Consider the following 17,491-nt stretch of genomic DNA (forward strand, 5'->3'; position numbering starts at 1 on the left):
TACACCGCTATATAGGAGTAATTGTTTTTCCTTTCTTCTTTGAGGAAACAGCTACTCTCTGCGCTCTACCTGCAAACTATATTTCATCATTCTGCACATTAAGAAAATGTCAGAGAGGAAACCGAGCAACACTTAAAAAAAAAAAAAAAAACCCTAAAGAAAAGGGCACATCTTTGCCTGTGGTGCGCCAGTAAACAAATCAACTCCATCTGAACAGAGCTGTGGGCCAAACTGCATTACTCACAGAAGCCAGGTTATTGTTTACTTTGACCAAAGGCGTGCTCCTGTAAAGGTATCTGCTCCTTGTTGTGGCTGCAGGGCGCGCTGTGTTTACACCCCCCCGACCCGACCCCAAAAGTGGATCTGAGCCCACAACAATGCAGACTGGATACGAATTAAAAATAGCAACACTTGTGCTGGTATCATATTATGCTGTCTGTACTGTTTTTGCTTTGGGCTCTGTTTTAAAAAAAAATATATATCATTCTCGAAATGCAGGGAAGTTTTTCAGTGCACCAAGGGTACCGTGTCACCACACAAGGACTGCAATATGGGGGGAAAAAAAATCATGCATGTATTTTTAGAGCTTAAACAAAGCTCTGGGTGTAAAAGGAAATACTTCCATGGGGATGGCTGCTGAGAGCGACTGGGCATCACTACATGTTAAAGATCAAAGGAGAAATGGATGTTTTCCCCCGCTCTCGACATAAGCTGATAGTATCCTCCCAGGCTGTTTAGCCACTCGCTTTATGAGGTCTTTCCACCTGATTTAAAAAAAGTGTCTCAAAAAAAAGCCTCTGGATGTGAAGTGCCATCTCCAGCCTAGGACCCGCTCCTTAAGAGAACTGCCTCCCCCACTCTGTGCCAAATGCCCATTTAGGCGAACATGAATATGCATTTTCTATGAGAGCAAGTGGGCTCCCTTCTCCAACAAGCACCGTCGTGGAGCTCCCAATTTATATGCACGCATTAACCACGCTTTCGCCTGCGCTGTCACTGCCTTTCATGTCCAACCCCGTCAGGACTGCTGCGGTCCCTGATGAGGGGAAGGAGGGGAAGGCGGGGAGCGGAGGAGAGGGGGGGGTTTGGCTTGGAGTACGACTGAGCTTGAGCTGAGCCGGGCCTCGGTTGTGTTCTATTTTGCGGTGGCTGGGCGAGAGAGAGGCAAAAATAGTCCCAGCCGAGCCGAGCAGAGAGACAGATAGACAGATAAAGTGACGGCCGACCATTGCTGGTGTATAAATGCATGCAAGGTCATACTGAAGGCAGCGTGCCCACGTGCAGCTGTGTGTATCAGTTGTGTATATCATGCTACCCTGCATGGTTTGACCAGTGACCGTTAGGGATGGGGAGTGAGAGGGAGAGACGCTGGGTGAATGAACGCAGACTGTGGTGGTGACTATGAGATAATGTTCCCAACAAGTATCTGATATATATATGGCTGTGTGGCAGAAAGAGGCCAAGTTTACATGATGTACAAGACTGTAAATCAAAATAAACTGGAAATATGCACAATGTATTATTTAGAGACAAGCGTGCTTTGGATTCTTTTGCTCCCAACAACTACACCAACTACATGTTCTGTATCAGGTGCTGTGATTCTTGCACATCTGTCATAACCAGCGGAGGTCAATATAAGGTGTCGTCTTTTTTACACTCTAACACTTCCAGCATATGGTTACATTTTCACACACTTATTATGTGGTGACACATTCCTGATGAAGCAAATGAGGAGCTTAAAGGTGGGTGTAAATGTTGGGTTTTGGTGGTAGGAACATCCTTCAGGAAGCAGAACCACATGTGGCACAACACCAGGGAAAGTGTAAGATTGATGTGATTATTTAACGGCTTGAATTCAAAATAACTGGAAAATTACAATTATGTGCATAAATAGCTGTATCACATGTGTCAAACTCAAGGCTTGTGGGCTGAACCAGGTGGCATGCAAGAGCTTGAAGGGATGTAATTTTATACTGTAGCTCTGAACTGAATTTGACTTTTAGACTAAAATCTGTGAGAATGTTTATATCATATGTACTTAATAGGTAGAATCTAATCTGGATCTGGACAAATCACATTTTAATCCAGACTGGGAACAAAATTTCACCTCAACCTGACCCTGCACCACTTTTTAAGAGACACATCGCTATCACATCACCTGAGCTGTCGTCATTGGGCTGCTGCTAGTCGCCACAGATAACAAGCTTGTTGAGGTTGATAGAAGAAAATGCCCTGTTGAGAACTAGCCGATACAAAAAAAAGAGGAAAACCTCACATTTAAAGATGACTGGACTGAGAAACACGTCTTCATTCGCCTGAGGGGAGTATGGATAGATACATTTAAAATCTCTAAATCGAATGCAGAGGCGATTATGTAATATGGCATCAAGTAGATACATTTATATAGTCTCACATTTACAACCGGTCCTTTGAGGGTAACCATAATAATGATGTATCCAGGGATGAAAACGATCTAAAGGAACATAACTGATGGTTTAAGGACATCATTTATTTTCATGTATATTCATAAACTTTGTTGCCTCAAGGCCAATTGGTGCAGTAAGACCACTTGTTGGATGATATCATGATACCATGATGAAGGGTCGGGGGTTGATTGAGTGATTATCATGTAAAATGGTGATTTGTTATAATACTAACTGGACACAGGCACATTTAATTATCTAAAGTGCAGAAGGGAACCTGATGAAGTGGTTCAGATCTTGAGTTTTAGTTGGGGGCGGTGGCAGAGAGGGATGATCCACTAATCAGGTTTGAGAGCCACTTGTGTCGACACACACAAAACCACAAATTATTGTTTTTTAATGAAATAGATCATTCTCAAACAAAGAACGATCCATACTTCCCACTGAGAGTAGTACAAACTCCATATCACAGCGTGTAGTGGAAGTAAGAATCTGAAGAGAAAACATGTGTTTGAATGTGCTTTGAACTTTGCAGAGTCAAGGTGCAGTTTCTGTGACTCTCATCTTTGTTCCATGACCAAAAGCAGCTGCTTCCTCAGATTCCACGCAGAATAAGAAACCAGAAATCGAAGACTCTGGTCATCCAGATCAACCAAGTCATCGTATGCTACGCCACTGTCCTGAGATAAACATGTTTCTTCTAAATATCAACGTTTCATGACTTTTTCTTTGGGACAATTCATTGTTAAGATAAACAAATGGATTTTTAGATAGTTTATTTTGCTTGAAGAGTAGGAGAACTTTCTCAATGGAACACTCAATCCTTCATTTTTACTCAAGAATTCAATTTCTCAGAATGTGGAGATAGCGGTACATGGTTTCTACTGGACAGAGACAATGTGCCTACCAATTCTATAGAAATCTGAATTGCTTGATGTTTTTATATCGATGTGGAACACTGTTGCCTAGCAACAAAACAATAACTGGGTGTGGGGGGGGGTTGGAGGTTTAGGGGGCATCCCCTTTTTTGCCACACATTATCAGATGACACCAATCTTTTGTTCCCAAAGAACCATCATTGATGCAGTGGAGAGTAGCAGCAGCTATGGTTTCATATAACATCATTTTGGTGTTTTAACAGCTGCAAAATTGATCCAAAGTTTTCCACATTGATATATTTCTTTGTTTAAGAAGTGCAGCACTGAGGCGAAACATCTTCCTTTCCATCTCAGCGACTCCTTTGTGTTTCTAATATCTCATTATTTTCCATCTGTGTCTTTGCCTCTCGATCTGATAACACCTGCTTTACCCGACAACCTGCCGGGCGCTGACTCTCTTCCTCTGCTCTCCTGGTTTTTTTTGTTTTTTCCTGCACATCGTCCGTATTACCGATTTACGCTCCCTGTCTGTCTTCTGAACTGTGGGGTTAAATCACGCCGTATGCCGGGCGTAGGGCTGCCGTCTGATTCGCCCCTCTGAGTGACTGTGAGGTCATCACATGCACCCTGTCAGAGACTGCAGGGCCGCACTACCTTGCCAGCCTGTAATTATCTCCACTAGCAGCCCCCTCTTTTTCTCTGTCGTTCTCTCTCGCTCAAATCGGATGATTACTGGATGTTAACATTGGAGATGAAAGAGGGGGAGCACAGTGGGCGCTCTTTGGAGTGCAATCTAGAATTTTGCACGAGCAATAATGAATATATGGCGAATAAACACAGCTGATCTGTTAGAATCTGCCTCCGAGTTATGTATTGACCAACAGTCATGACACATAAACTGGTGAATGCTTGTGAAAGCTTCAGAGCTTTTAAGTGCTTGAGTGGAAGAGGGAAAGGAGTGCTCTTACCGTGGTTGGATTTAGAGGTGTGAACAGGGGTGTAGTGGTTCTTGGATGAGGTTCTGACTGGTGTGTTGTCTTTGGGTGAGCCGTTCATCGCTGCAAAATTCTCACAGTCGTATTGCGATATGGGAATGGGCCCCTGCTGCCTCAGGATGTCTGCAAGGGCCCTGAAAACAAACAAAAAAAAGACAAGAGCACATGTTAATACTGTTCTCTGCATCATCTCCATCTGTATCAGTCTCTCATTGCGTGCAGCTGAGCTAACTTAAAAAAAAAAAAAGACGTCTGTTTTCTGCACGCCAAATAGCTACTAATTGTTAAGGCAGTCTTGTGCTTTTGTGGGTAATTCAGGGTTGCTCTCTTTCTCTTTTTCTTCCTTCTTCCTTCTTTTTTTTTTTTTTTTTAAGTCTGGGAACATGACAAATGTTCATTTGCGAGAGAAACAACATTGGATGTGCGAGTGTGTCGTCTAATTGGGTTGAATTTGAATGTTTTTCAGACCGCGCCAGGTGCATATGGAAGGATGAAGCCCTTGAGGAGGGGGGGGGGGGGGGGGGGGGGAGAGGCAATCGTGATGAAAGAAAGTTCAAAAAGTGTTTGTTTGCTTTTTCTGGCGTCGCTTTTGAAGAGGAAATCAAATTACTTTTGCACCGCCGCCGCCGCAGCAGCTCAAAGCTTTTGTACGACAAATGTATCACCGGCATAACCTTCGCTTTTAAATTAATATTTTAACCCTCCACCCCCCTCCCACCTCCCCTCTTTCTCTCTCCCCCACCCCTCTTCCTGTTCCCTTATTGAATGTGCAGCCGTGCATGCATGTCACACGACCTTGATACAGCCTCGACGTTAACACTATCCATTATTCACAGTCTTAAGATTGCTCGAGTGTTGAATAATGCATCCAATAAAAAGAAGAAAAAAAAAGAAAACTATTCAATCTGGAGGAAATAATGTGTGTCAGCATTTGTTCACTGATGTGGGCACGGCCTACAACATGTGGTCCACTCATGTATGATAAACTCTCATATGGCGAGAAGCCCCAGGAGGAGGGAGGGAGGGAGGGGAAGAAGGAGCCAGCGGAGGAGAGGAGGGAAGGCCGTGCTACCCCGTCTCTCTGCTAAAGCATTCTTGTCAAAATCCCCACCTGAACCTGAACGCACCAGACACACAGCGTGCTGGATTTGCAGAGAGTGGTGGGGGTGGTGGGGGTGGGGGTGAGGGGGGAGAGAAGGGTAGGATGGAGGATTGAGGGAGGATCGTGGAGTATGATGTTTGACAGCTGAGTGCCTTGACTTGGTCGCCACATGAGCCAAATATCCGGGGCTATTGTTAGATTGAAAGATGATAGGAGGAGGAGGAGGAGGAGGAGGAGGAGGGGTGCAAATATTATCCCAGCTTAATAAAAAATGAAGGAAAAAGACGTCATCTGCAATACAAACATCCATAACAAACATCAAAATCTAAAATGTTGGCCATCATTTCCCTCTCACTCCCACACACACACACACACACACACACAGACACACACATGCAGCCTCTCTACATGAACATCAGCCTACAACAATCACTTCTCTTTTAACTCCCCCGTAATTATTCCAGGCTTTCATTTCGATTCACTTCTTTGGGATTTAACATCTGCTGCCAATCTCATAGAATCTGATCTGAAAAGGTGCTTGTCTGCTTTTTCTTCAGATAACAAATCTGTTCATTCATTTAAACACATTACTAGCCCCATTTGTAGCTCATTATTTCTCATACAGGAGGTAAAAAAAAACCACATTGAGTCCAGCTTTAAAAAATACATATTTTGTTTTATGGTGAGATATTGAAAACTGCAGCATGTGGCATGAGTAGGCCTGTTCCTCATGAGCCTTGACCTTTGAACTCTTAATATGAGTCTTGACCTTTGAACTCTGTATAGCACTTTGAGTCTTTAAGGAACAATTTAAAATACATATTATCCTGCATACACATTATGATTTTTAATGAGTCCTGCCTCTTATTAGTGACTTACCTGTGAATATTCATTTCCTGAGGCGGCTCTGTGGCTTTGTCGTATGCAACTTTGACCGACACTCCCAACACTATGATAAAGGCTATGATCCCACAGGTGATATAGACCGCCGTGTTGGTCTGATCCATGCTCGGATCGTACGTCTCACCGGTCGGGATGGGTGACGGGGTGGCCGTCTGCACCCACTCCGGCGTCTGGTAGTTCTTGCAGGCTTTCTGATCCAGCTTGTCCTTCTTGTACTCGCAGCAGAAGCGCAGGTAGCACGTCCCGCAGCAGTACCGGTGGTCTGTGTTGTTGCACTCGAATAATTTATCGTACTGCCCGCTCACGTCGTAGTAGCCCAGGCAGGTGTCGTGGTTGCTGGCGGGCGGCGGCGGCGGGGTCTTCGGCGGGGCGGCGACGGTGGGCGCCGCGGTGACTTTGGGAACCTTCCTGGCCGCCTGTTTGGGTTTTTTACCCCCCGTGGCTGCGCTCAGGACGCTCAACGGGTCCAGGTATATGAGCAGCAGCAGGAGGTGTCTTATCCCCATGTTGCGAAGAACTCTTGAAGTCATGTTTTTTTAAGGTTTTTTTTTTTTTTTGGACGCTTCAACTCTGATTAAACATGCGGAGGTTCAGTCTTGTGTAAGTTTAGCCGCCGAGCCTTCCTCTACTCGCTCAGTCTCCTGCGCCGCTGTCATGCTGAATACAACTCTGTGTAGATTGTTGTCAAGGGCATTTCCCGGCTGTTCTTATGCAGTGGACAAACTACAGCCCATTGCAACCCCGTGCAATCGCGGAGCTGTGGCAGGACAGCAGCAGCGGCAGCAGCAGCAGCATATCCGGACCGGGGAGGGCTGCTGATTGATGCCCCGGCTCTTTCTCTCTTTCCCCGGCTACAGCGGCTCTTGGAAACCGGTGCGGTGCGGTGCGTCGCTGTCCGAGGTGCTGAATCCTGGAGACCCAGTCAGCTCTGGCTCGAGTTAAAGTTACTGTAGAGCTGCAGAAACAAATAAGCCAAACGGGCTCATTAGGTATTATCCTCACGTCAGAGGCACGTCAGCAAATTAATTAACAGCCTCCTATATATGTACACAGCTTCCAGAAAACTTGACAGATATTAGTGGGGAGGACGAATAAAAAGGAAATCATCGTGTTTTTTTAAATCATTCTTGCAGGTTTGCACGACGCATTCAACTTGACACCCACACAGCGCATCTTCAAATTGACTCTGATGTTTTCTCCTCATGCTAAAAAAACCCCCAAACAAACAGCACAACTATCTACAATTTTTTCTTACATAGGTCTACACTGGATGATAGTTTCCTGTCATATGGAAAAAGGTTGGTAGTGGTGGTGGACGTGTGGAAAAGCCAGCCTACCTCTGTTAGGATACCCGCTGGGGAGTTGCTCTCTGTCTGGGTCTCCGAAAGTGAGGAGACTATCAGAGCTCTGAACCATACCCCCTCTCTCTCTCTCTCTCTCTCCCTCTCTCTCCCTACTTCTTCTCTCCTCCTTCTCAGCTTTCTCCCTCCCTCCGTCTCTTACATCACTTCAGTGCTGGCGTCAGAACTCAGCCAAGTATCGGTAAATCGCACACACACCCCTCCTTCCTCCACCCCCCTCCCCCTCCTCCTCCAAGCCTGGTTATTGGCATTAACACTTCTAAATTAAATGGCTGCACAGACCTCCGTCCAGCAGAACATGGTCGCTGGCCACGTCCAGCAAACACCTCCAACTGTGCGTCTCCCTCTCTCTCCACCTCTCTCTCTCTCTCTCAGCTCTCCGCATGTTTATTTGCATTCACAATCTCCCTCGACCTTTTGTACGCTGCCTGTTATCATTTCCCAGCTACATGCCTGTAAACAAGCATCGTTTTCAGGATGAAACCCATAATTGGCTGTGCTGTCTCAGTTAATACACTCATTATTTCAGATAAAGTCAGTCACGTTGGTCTGTAGCCAAGCCCATGGCACCTGGGGGATTATGTAGAACTGATAGGGCTAAATTACCAGTGAAGTGTGTTTCAATGCCTCTGAACTGAAATGAACCAAGGCTGTATACCTCACTCCTACACACACACACACACACACACACACACACACACAAGCTCTGTCCTTGTTAGAAATACATGTTTGTATTCTTCTTTAGTAGCCGTATATATCCATGGTCACCAGTGAACCCTCATTGTGCAGGTGTCTCTATGTAAAGCTAATTAAAACACCTTCAGCAAGATAGGAGCAGGTGTAGAGGTTGGTTATGATGGAAAAAGTCAGCGGTGGAGAGGTTTACGGTGCAACATACTTGCAGTAAACACTTTCAGATCACAAAAAATACTAAAATACTGATGGTGTCTTGACATCAGCTGCTACAGAAAGAGAGAGAGAGAGAGAGAGAGAGAGAGAGAGAGAGAGAGAGAGAGAGAGAGAGAGAGAGAGAGAGAGAGAGAGAGAGAGAGAGGTGTGTGTGTGTATATGTGTGTGTGGAAGCTGCAGAGTGAGAGCCGGACCCTTAAATCGCAGTTATCTGTCTTGGTTGGGAACGCATGCAACGTGAGGAGAATACAGCATATTGTTTCTGGGGAGTGTTTCTGGCAGGCAGGAGGGCTGTAATGATGTGGGCCAAAAGAGCAGTAGTAAAAAAAAAAAAATCACAGAAGAAGGGGACCCTGGAGAGATAGCATGGAGTAAAAAAAAAACCAAAAAAAGAAGTGTAAAGGAGTTAAATTAAATACAGCAAACATGATCATAGATGGGTTTTGTAGACATTGTTAAATCAGTCAGACAAATAAATCTAGGAAACACAATTGTTATACACCTGTGCTCAATATGTTGGGAGTTCCACAGTGATTTGTGTTTGCACGGCAGGTAGAAGGCTGTATTCCCAAGCAGACAGCTCCAAGTTTGGTACAAAGACTTGTGAACTTATGAGGGTAAATTCTACATCATCATTACTAAAATGCACAAAGTGTTCAGCTGCAAAACTGACATCAAGGCTTTTCATATTTATTTCTAAGTGCACTAATAATGAGACAAAATCAATCAAACGATCATCTGTGATGTGAAAGGAGGCGTGAGTGTGATAATGATGAACAGAAGGAATTATCACCCAACTATACAGGCCCTCAAAAGCAGGCAGGCAGAGTTAACAACTACCTGGTGAATATAGTAGAGCATTTAGCAGCTGAAGAGTCATCCAAGACAAAAACAGTACTAACAGGATAGTGAATATTAGACTGACATTCATCATGTGGACAGAAAAATGACTCCAGATGAATGCTAATGTTAATCCTCTGTGTCTGCCGGATGATAAATAGGTGACAGTTTGGAAACGTGTAGGCCATGATGATATTACAGTAGGTGATAATATGTCAAGGTTCTATTTTCAGATTTTTTTTTCTCTAATGCCTCCTAGTAGCCCAAAAATAAATAAATAAAGTCATGTAGTTTTTTTATGACGAGCACACCGATGGATTGTGGAAAGACGTATGAAAAGATTTGGATCAGTTTCAGCTGCCCACTCTCAACATTTAAGAGAAGGGTTGAACCATAAAAAGTGCAACTCAGCAAATTTTTAGACATATTAGAAACTGTCTCTCTTTGGATACAGCCAAGATATTTATGCATGCTGTGATTCTTTCCCATTTGTCTTATAGTATTATATGTTGGAGGCAGGCTGGAGAAACAGCCTTTAGACTTCTCGAGTCCTTATACGAACTAACTCCAACGCCAATGCATTTCCATCACTGCAGGATACTGGAGAAATACAATTTACTGAGCGTTGAGAATTTGGGATTATTTTTCAAATTTGTGCCGAGTTTATAAAGTTTTAAATGGTTTGGTCCCTCCTTCACTATGTGACTATCCTCCAGAATATCCTCTATAAGACACTGTACCGTACCATTTCGCCACACTATATTTGCGCAGTCAGCATTCTCTGTGAAAGCCGCAATTCAGTGGAATGATCTACCTGATGACATGGGGAGCTACAGTTCCATCAGCACATTTAAAAAGGCTTCTCAGCTCTGTAACCACTGACTCTACATAGTATGTGATGTGCTATTGTGTGTAGCTTTGTATTTTCTATGTGTCCTGTGCGTTTCTTGCTTTGTACTGTTTGTTATTGTGCTGTTATACTTTTTAATATTGACCTACTGAAGGGTCTGCAGATGAAAATTAGCACTGTATATGGCCCCGATAAACAAATTACTACTACTACTACTACTACTACATTTACATAGTCAGAATATATAATGTAAGTAGCCTGAGCTGATTACTGGCACTCAGCTCGATTTGAAAGTGGTGGACTGGGCATGATTTGTGCATATGTTCACACAGAGGACTTAATAAGAATCTTTGCAGTAGGGCCAGTTTTGCAACTGTTTGAAGTTGAAAGCCTGCACTCAGCAGGTCAGGATGTGAGAATGCACTAATTAAAGCTGCTGTTTGCTGTCTGTGATGATCTACCCTAGTTTTTTTTTCTTTTTTTTTTCTTTCTTGCAAATATAAGCAGATTTGCATTTGTTCAAAAATGCCATGGTCAGACTAAGGTTCAAATCATGTAGTAGTGACCTAGTGGTGACCAATAATGACACAATTGCATGTTCTACCTGTGCATGCATCGTTGACATTTTAAAAATATTTTGCTTTTACTAAAGTCTGCTGGAGAGTCATGAGCAACGTCTAGTTGAACTTCTAGACAGAGATTTGTTTACCAGACAGCCTTGGCCGCAGTCATAACACAATTAACTTTAGTGCCGGTTCCAATGAGAGTGACCAGATAAAGAAGTCAGCCTGACCCTAAGAAGGACAAAAAATATAAATAAGTCCTTCACAATTTCTTCATCAGAGTGCACACACACACACACACACACACACACACACACACACACTCACACACACACACCTGCTGCCACAAATACTCACTAGCATAAAAAGTGTATTAATCCGCCACAGATAATAGTCCCATAGACAAATATACTATTTCCTCCTGCTTGAATCAAATTTTCTTAGTCAACAAACAACTGATCCTTTTTCATACATAAAACTATAGATTTGTGACCAGCCTTTTTAAATTTACATCTTCTGCCAGAATGAATCATCCTGGGCTAAGAATCCAAACCAGTATCACAAAAAGTATGAGCAAGTACAGGTGAGTATATCTAGTGCCTGTACCACATTGGGAGCATTTACCAATAACGCTGTAGTTATGGTCTGGTTAGGTTTAGGCACAAAAAGATCATGGTTTGGGGTATCATGATCAACTGAAATGTGGCGTGGGTTAAAGTTACTATTTCCTTAAAGTTAGGCAACCTTTGTCGTCATGGTAATAGTAAACACCATGACAATTATAGTTTTTTTTAAAAAGTCCCAACTCATGGTTGGAAATGTGACACTTGTGATTCCACTAAGTTCACTTTTTGCAAATTAGGATCTATCCCTCCACCCAAACCACCACCTCTAAATATGTAAATTTGTCACCTTATACAGACATCATCCGAACTGCAGCGCTTGACAGACTCTTTGAAAATCATATAGGCCTGGATACAGCATCGGAGGCAGGGCCCCATTCATTCCCAAAAAAGCTACTTCCCAATGTATAGAAACACTCGGATGAAAACGTACTGCACACACATGCACTGATAGAGTGTGCTCACTAGAGACTTCCACCGGCTGATGTCCAACTTAGCCGCCCAGATAACCTGAACAAGGATAAAACAATTCAATCGTGTGATTTTTCTACACTTGTGTACACAATGTTATCAAACTGAATGGACCAAATTCTAAGTCATTTTTTTGGGGGTTGTGACGCTCAAAGACACTTATTAACTGATTTACAGACGTCTCTTTCACAATATAAGTCTATGGGAGAAAGCCTTTTTGAGCCAGTGTTCATCACATGACATTGTAATTACACAGTTTGACCGCTAAATCAAATTTGCTTCAAAGCCCAGCACTTTTCCTGTTTCCAGTTCTCTCTTTAGTTCTAGGTGAGGCAAAATGAGACACTTGAGGACCGGCTGATGGGTCACACTCTTTGGTTTGATACTGGGCTGTAAAATCCTAGGCACAGTAAGAAGGTCAGAAACTACTGAAACTGACTAACACATTGTTGTTGTTGATCTCTTCATGAGATTTGTTGACAACATGAAAAATATAGAATGACACTAACCTTATGCTTCCATAAAAATATTTAACTTCACCTATACTTATTTTCAAAATACACCAAGACCATTATACTTCCTGAGCTGTACTATAATTGAAAACATAAGACCTTTAAAATAAGTCTGAATCCACCTCCATCAGCACCGCCTGTCAAAAGCTCACAGGAACAACCAGCAGTGCCAGATCAGATATCGCAGCTGCAGATGGAGGTCACACTGCTGACCGCTGCCGTACAATCATATGACATTGTTTATAAAACAGACAAATCTCAAATCCAAGTGTGACTTCCCTATATGAGCTGAGCGGGGGACTTTTCCTGACAGTGACACTTTCACTGCTGTCATCCCTCCATCGCTAACCCTCCCTTTGCTTTCCCTCCGGAGGAAATACTGAAGGAAGGTGGAATGCCAGCTCTCATTAGAAAAGGGATTTCAAAAGCTCCCTGACAGGAACAGTAGGGGGAAAAAAATGCTTTGCATAAGCATCTTTTTTTTTTTTCTTCACTATCACCAGCAGTGTGACTGGCAGCAGGTTACGGTACCCGAAAGATCCTAATTTAAAGTCTAAGCCTCTCCTTTAAAACTTACAGTATCTTCTGAATGGCTTCGGTGTAGCGAGGCTGGAGCTGATAGACAGATTTGTCCTTCGGGAGGTTAAACTGAAAGACTTTTTGATGAGGAGCTCTTGTTTTTTCATTTACTACATGCCAAATTAATCTATTCAATATCAGTTTTTTGAGCGCTGAGCGACATGCAGAGGAGGAAAAGAGAGCATGATGATATTTGTGTCTGAATCTCAAACCAACAACGCCGCTGATTGGGAGGCTGAGAAGCAGTTGCTTAGTAACCGCGTTTTACGATGCCATCCATACTTGTTGTAATGAAAAATTTAAACTCCTCACTACAGAACTATTCTCTGGGACTTCGACATGAGATATAGATGTGCTCTGAGACATATGGATAAGGGCTGGAAGCTGAAAGCATACAACATAGTGGAGAACAAAAAAAACATACAAACACAAAGGAGGAATACAGACCTTACTCCTCCTCAGTGATTCATGATTCATGTTACTGTATCTCCTAATACAAGGATGGCCTTAAGCAGGTTCGTAACCAGCCAAAATGCACATATAGAAAGTAATGTTGTAGCCTGAATCTTCCACATCTCTGACCAATTGGGACAATGTTCCATTAATGTTTCAGATCCATTTCTGTTCCTGCTATAAACAACACTGAAAATACATCCTACATCAAGCTGCATTTGCTGTCAATACTGTGTCCTTTTTTTCTTATAGGTGTTCACTGGTGGTGTTACTGTGTGGATTTTTGTTACATTATTTTCATTGCATTGTGTGATATATTCTTTTCTCTTATAGGCAACCAACCCCCCCAGCATCACCCTGTATACAACATTTATAAGCAGAATATGAACAATTAATAAATAGTCTATAATACACTATATAAGATAGATGTGAGCAACTTCAAGGACAATTTTAAAGCAAAACTTTGCAAAATTTAAAAAAGAAGTAGCTTATTCATTCTTTTACAGATAAAGAGGTGATCTCATAAGTAATAAAATGCACCCTTGCTCAATTCAGTATGCTCAGGGGTTTGCTCTATAGTCCACATGCACCAATGGAGCATGCTCACTAGAGACTTCCACCAGAATGGGGATGAGACAACTCAATCATGCAGCTCTTCTATACATTCAAAATGTGATCAGATTGAATGGATTCAATTCTGATATAGTGAAACGAGTCATGTCGAGGGGGGTTGTGACGCCCTGAAAGATTATCAGCTGATTTACAGATGTCTCTTTCACAAAGTAAGTATATGGGGAAAAGTCTTTTTGGGCCAGTGCACATCACATGATGTTGTAATTACTCAGTTTGGCAGCTTAAAATTAGCTTCAAAGCCTGTCACTCTACCTGTATCCAGTTCTCTTTATACATCCATATGTTTATGAGTGTACTTTACATGTAAATGAGACACTGACACAGTATCTTCTAGAGGACCGGTGGGTTCAATACTACTGGTTTGGTATGACCAGCAGCCTACAATGGGTAATGGTAATGGTACTGATAGTAAAGTTGTCAGAATGTACCATTATCCTGTAAATGTAGGTGTTACTTGTTGCCACAGTCCACTAGAAGTTACATAAGCAAACAGCTTTGTGTGAAATGTGACTTGAATTATGTTTAAACATGAGCAACTGGTCTTAATTAATGTAAATTGGCCACGCTGCAAAATGAACATATCTGCAATTGTTTAATTTTCTTTCCTATGATATCCACTCATAGCAAATAGTGTATAGCATGGTTCTTGTGTTAGTGATTATGTTTTGGCATTGTTTAAAGAGGAACACCATGCTGAAAACTTTCCTCTCTGGTTGTTCCACTGACCCAGTGTGCTCTAAACTACACCCAATAGTGATGTCACAGGGTCCTGTACATGAAGATTGTAAAGTTACTTTTTAAAGGTAAAGGAAAGATGATGTTTACTATATTAAATCAAAACAGTTATCATTTTTAAAACTTATCAGAGTTTTTCTTTTCTTTTTTTATAACCTTTTACTTAAAGCTTACCACATGTAGGACTCAGACTGCAAACTCCAATCTCCACTATTAAAATCTTCCACTCTGCCTTTCATCCACCTTTCTACAAAAAAGAAGCACCCGCAAAATTCTCATGCAGGCACACACGAATGCCCACACAAGCACACACACACAGAATCTGTGGAAGGCATCTCTTTTTCTTTTAAAATGTTTTAAAATGTCTTTTAGAATCATGTCTGTCTCTTTAGAATCAGGTTTTTGTACTGAAGTGTTTTTTGTTTGTTTGTTTTTTGTCTGCATGGTGCTGACATGACTTAGACCTGGCCCTTTGGAGACAATAAAGAATATATAATCTAATCTAATCTATTTTAAAAAGACAAATTAGTGGTAAATTAATATAATTTCTAGGAAACAAGGTGTCATTATTCTGTGTTATCAAACATTCATTCATTGGTCATACAGCAGTTACAAATGCCTCATATGACGAGTTGAACTTATTGACATTCATTAACTACATTTGAAAGTCTTTATCTGCTACCAACACCATTATAGTGTTCTAAGTCTTAATTTACTGTTAAGCACTACATAAGGGGGGACTTTACTCTGTATCCCATTCTATTCTATTCTTGTCGTGACTCTCATAGCCGTCAGTGTTGCATTTTAAATTTAGTCGGACACTTTTAAGATTTGTTTATCATTAAGTAAAAAGGCGAGATTCGAGGCGCGGCAAAAATCTGTTAAAAAGCTTCCGCATTTCTGTTTGTGTAGTCATAACTGCAACTTCACAGTGACCAGCCGAGCAGAATAAAGGCTTTTTAAATGATTTTTTGAGTGCCTTGGATCTCTTTTTTTTCCTTCTGTAATTTTAAGCTTGCAATTATAACTAGCCATGCAGAATAAAGGCTTCAAACACATTTTCAGAGTGCCTTGGATTTCTCTTTTTTCCACATGACCACCAGGAGACCCTTTTTCATCCGAAAAAGCACTGAAGTCCACAATCATTAGAGCCGTCGAAACACTTTAAGCTTCTTATTTGTTTATGAAATGACCCCCAGATCAGCGGTGTGCCGACTCGCAGCTTCAGGATGATGCACATTACCTGAATGTGAAACAGAGAGGCGGGATGAGGAATAGCGGGTTTTTCAGCAGACAAGACTTTTCTGTTACGGCACCACTGACAAAGCAAATGAAGCGCGGCCCCGTCTGAGCAGGCCACCATTGTTCTCGACTACTCTCTCCAGGGGCCAATCCTTTATACATGCCATGTTCTTCTGCCATTACCATGACCCAATTTCTTCTGAAAACAGTTTCCCAAATTGCAGAGAGAGCCGTGGCTGGTACAAGAGCTTTTAAGAGAAACTGTCCCCTTGAGTTTAACTATGCGTGCTGCTGAGTCCTACTCAAGAAAGTGCTTTGTCAAGAATTTCTGATAATGCTCTGTTTTTTGCCCACAGGGCTACAAGTTTGAGCCATAGGCTTTGAGCTGGGCCAGGAATTAAAACATAGACAGCTTCTCTAATAGTAAAAAAGAGCGCTTCCCAAAAAAAGGGCGAGATGAGAAGGTGTTTCACTAAAAGTGAATAATACACATATTCTCTTTCTGCATTGGTGTGCTAATGCCAAATGAAACCAGTTGAACGCATTGCATCATTTTAGCAAGTGCTAAAACATTTTAACCCTGTTGATATGTCTTTCGGCTTTTAGTCGTTTGCCAGCTGTCTCCCTGGGATGAATAGTGTGTTAGCTTTGGAGTAATGGCACTTGCCAGCACGCTGTCATCACTTCCCATAACTGTCTTGTTAGTCTAAAATCCCGTCCCTGCTCCTGTCCCTGGCACCAGCGTTGGCACGATATAATGTTTCACTAATTTACAGCCAGACTTACAACTGAATGAGCCCGTTTGATGTTCAGTGTTGGCTTTTGATCAGGGCCATATATTCAGAGAGCTCAGTGGTTGGGGTTATGAATGATTATTACTGTAGTGCCGCTTTGTAGAATATAATGAATGGGAGTTGATGATGTAGTATAAGTGCCAAGGGAATGGTGCCCTCATATAGAAATTGGAGGGTTTCTTTCAAAGTGTAATCAGTTACAGATTATGATAATCTGCCAGAATTGTTATCAGGGAATTTGGGGATATTCCAACATAACATTTATGACATCATGGTTATGATAAAATATTTTGAAGCAATTATTTAGGTTTTTTTTAGTGTTCCGAAATCTTGGCAGTTAGCCCACTGGAGCCACAAAACAATTTCAGACAAGTGGAGGGAGTCTGGGTGGGTCCAAAGTTAGCATTCAGCAGTAATATTGACATATGTTTAGAATCATGTTTCTGGCAACCAGTAAACTATAAAACTAATATTAATTCTCCTTTTAGATTTGTCTTTGTTTCTGTCGACTCCTGAGGGAAATGTTTAGCTCTTTAGCTGCTAAATGCTTCACGTTAGTTAATTAGCTTATGGCTAACATTGTCTGTTTGTTGTTTGGTGCTGGAGCTCTGTAATATCTTACCAG

At 42.1% G+C, this 17,491-nt stretch overlaps 1 protein-coding gene across 1 annotated transcript in view; it reads right to left on the bottom strand.

The window, feature by feature from the left end:
* The window catches only part of LOC128381568 (protein shisa-6), a 68,194-nt gene extending 61,387 nt beyond the window's left edge, over positions 1–6,807 (bottom strand). The window contains exons 1-2 of the mRNA XM_053341605.1: positions 6,278–6,807; positions 4,270–4,430 (exon numbers count right to left, since the gene is read on the bottom strand). Coding sequence (XP_053197580.1) covers positions 4,270–4,430; positions 6,278–6,807 — 691 coding nt within the window. The remainder of the gene's footprint in view (positions 1–4,269; positions 4,431–6,277) is intronic.
* Positions 6,808–17,491: the final 10,684 nt, after the last annotated feature.

This window comes from Scomber japonicus, chromosome 20 (assembly GCF_027409825.1).
Source record: "Scomber japonicus isolate fScoJap1 chromosome 20, fScoJap1.pri, whole genome shotgun sequence".
In the NCBI taxonomy this organism is placed as follows: Eukaryota; Metazoa; Chordata; class Actinopteri; order Scombriformes; family Scombridae; genus Scomber; species Scomber japonicus.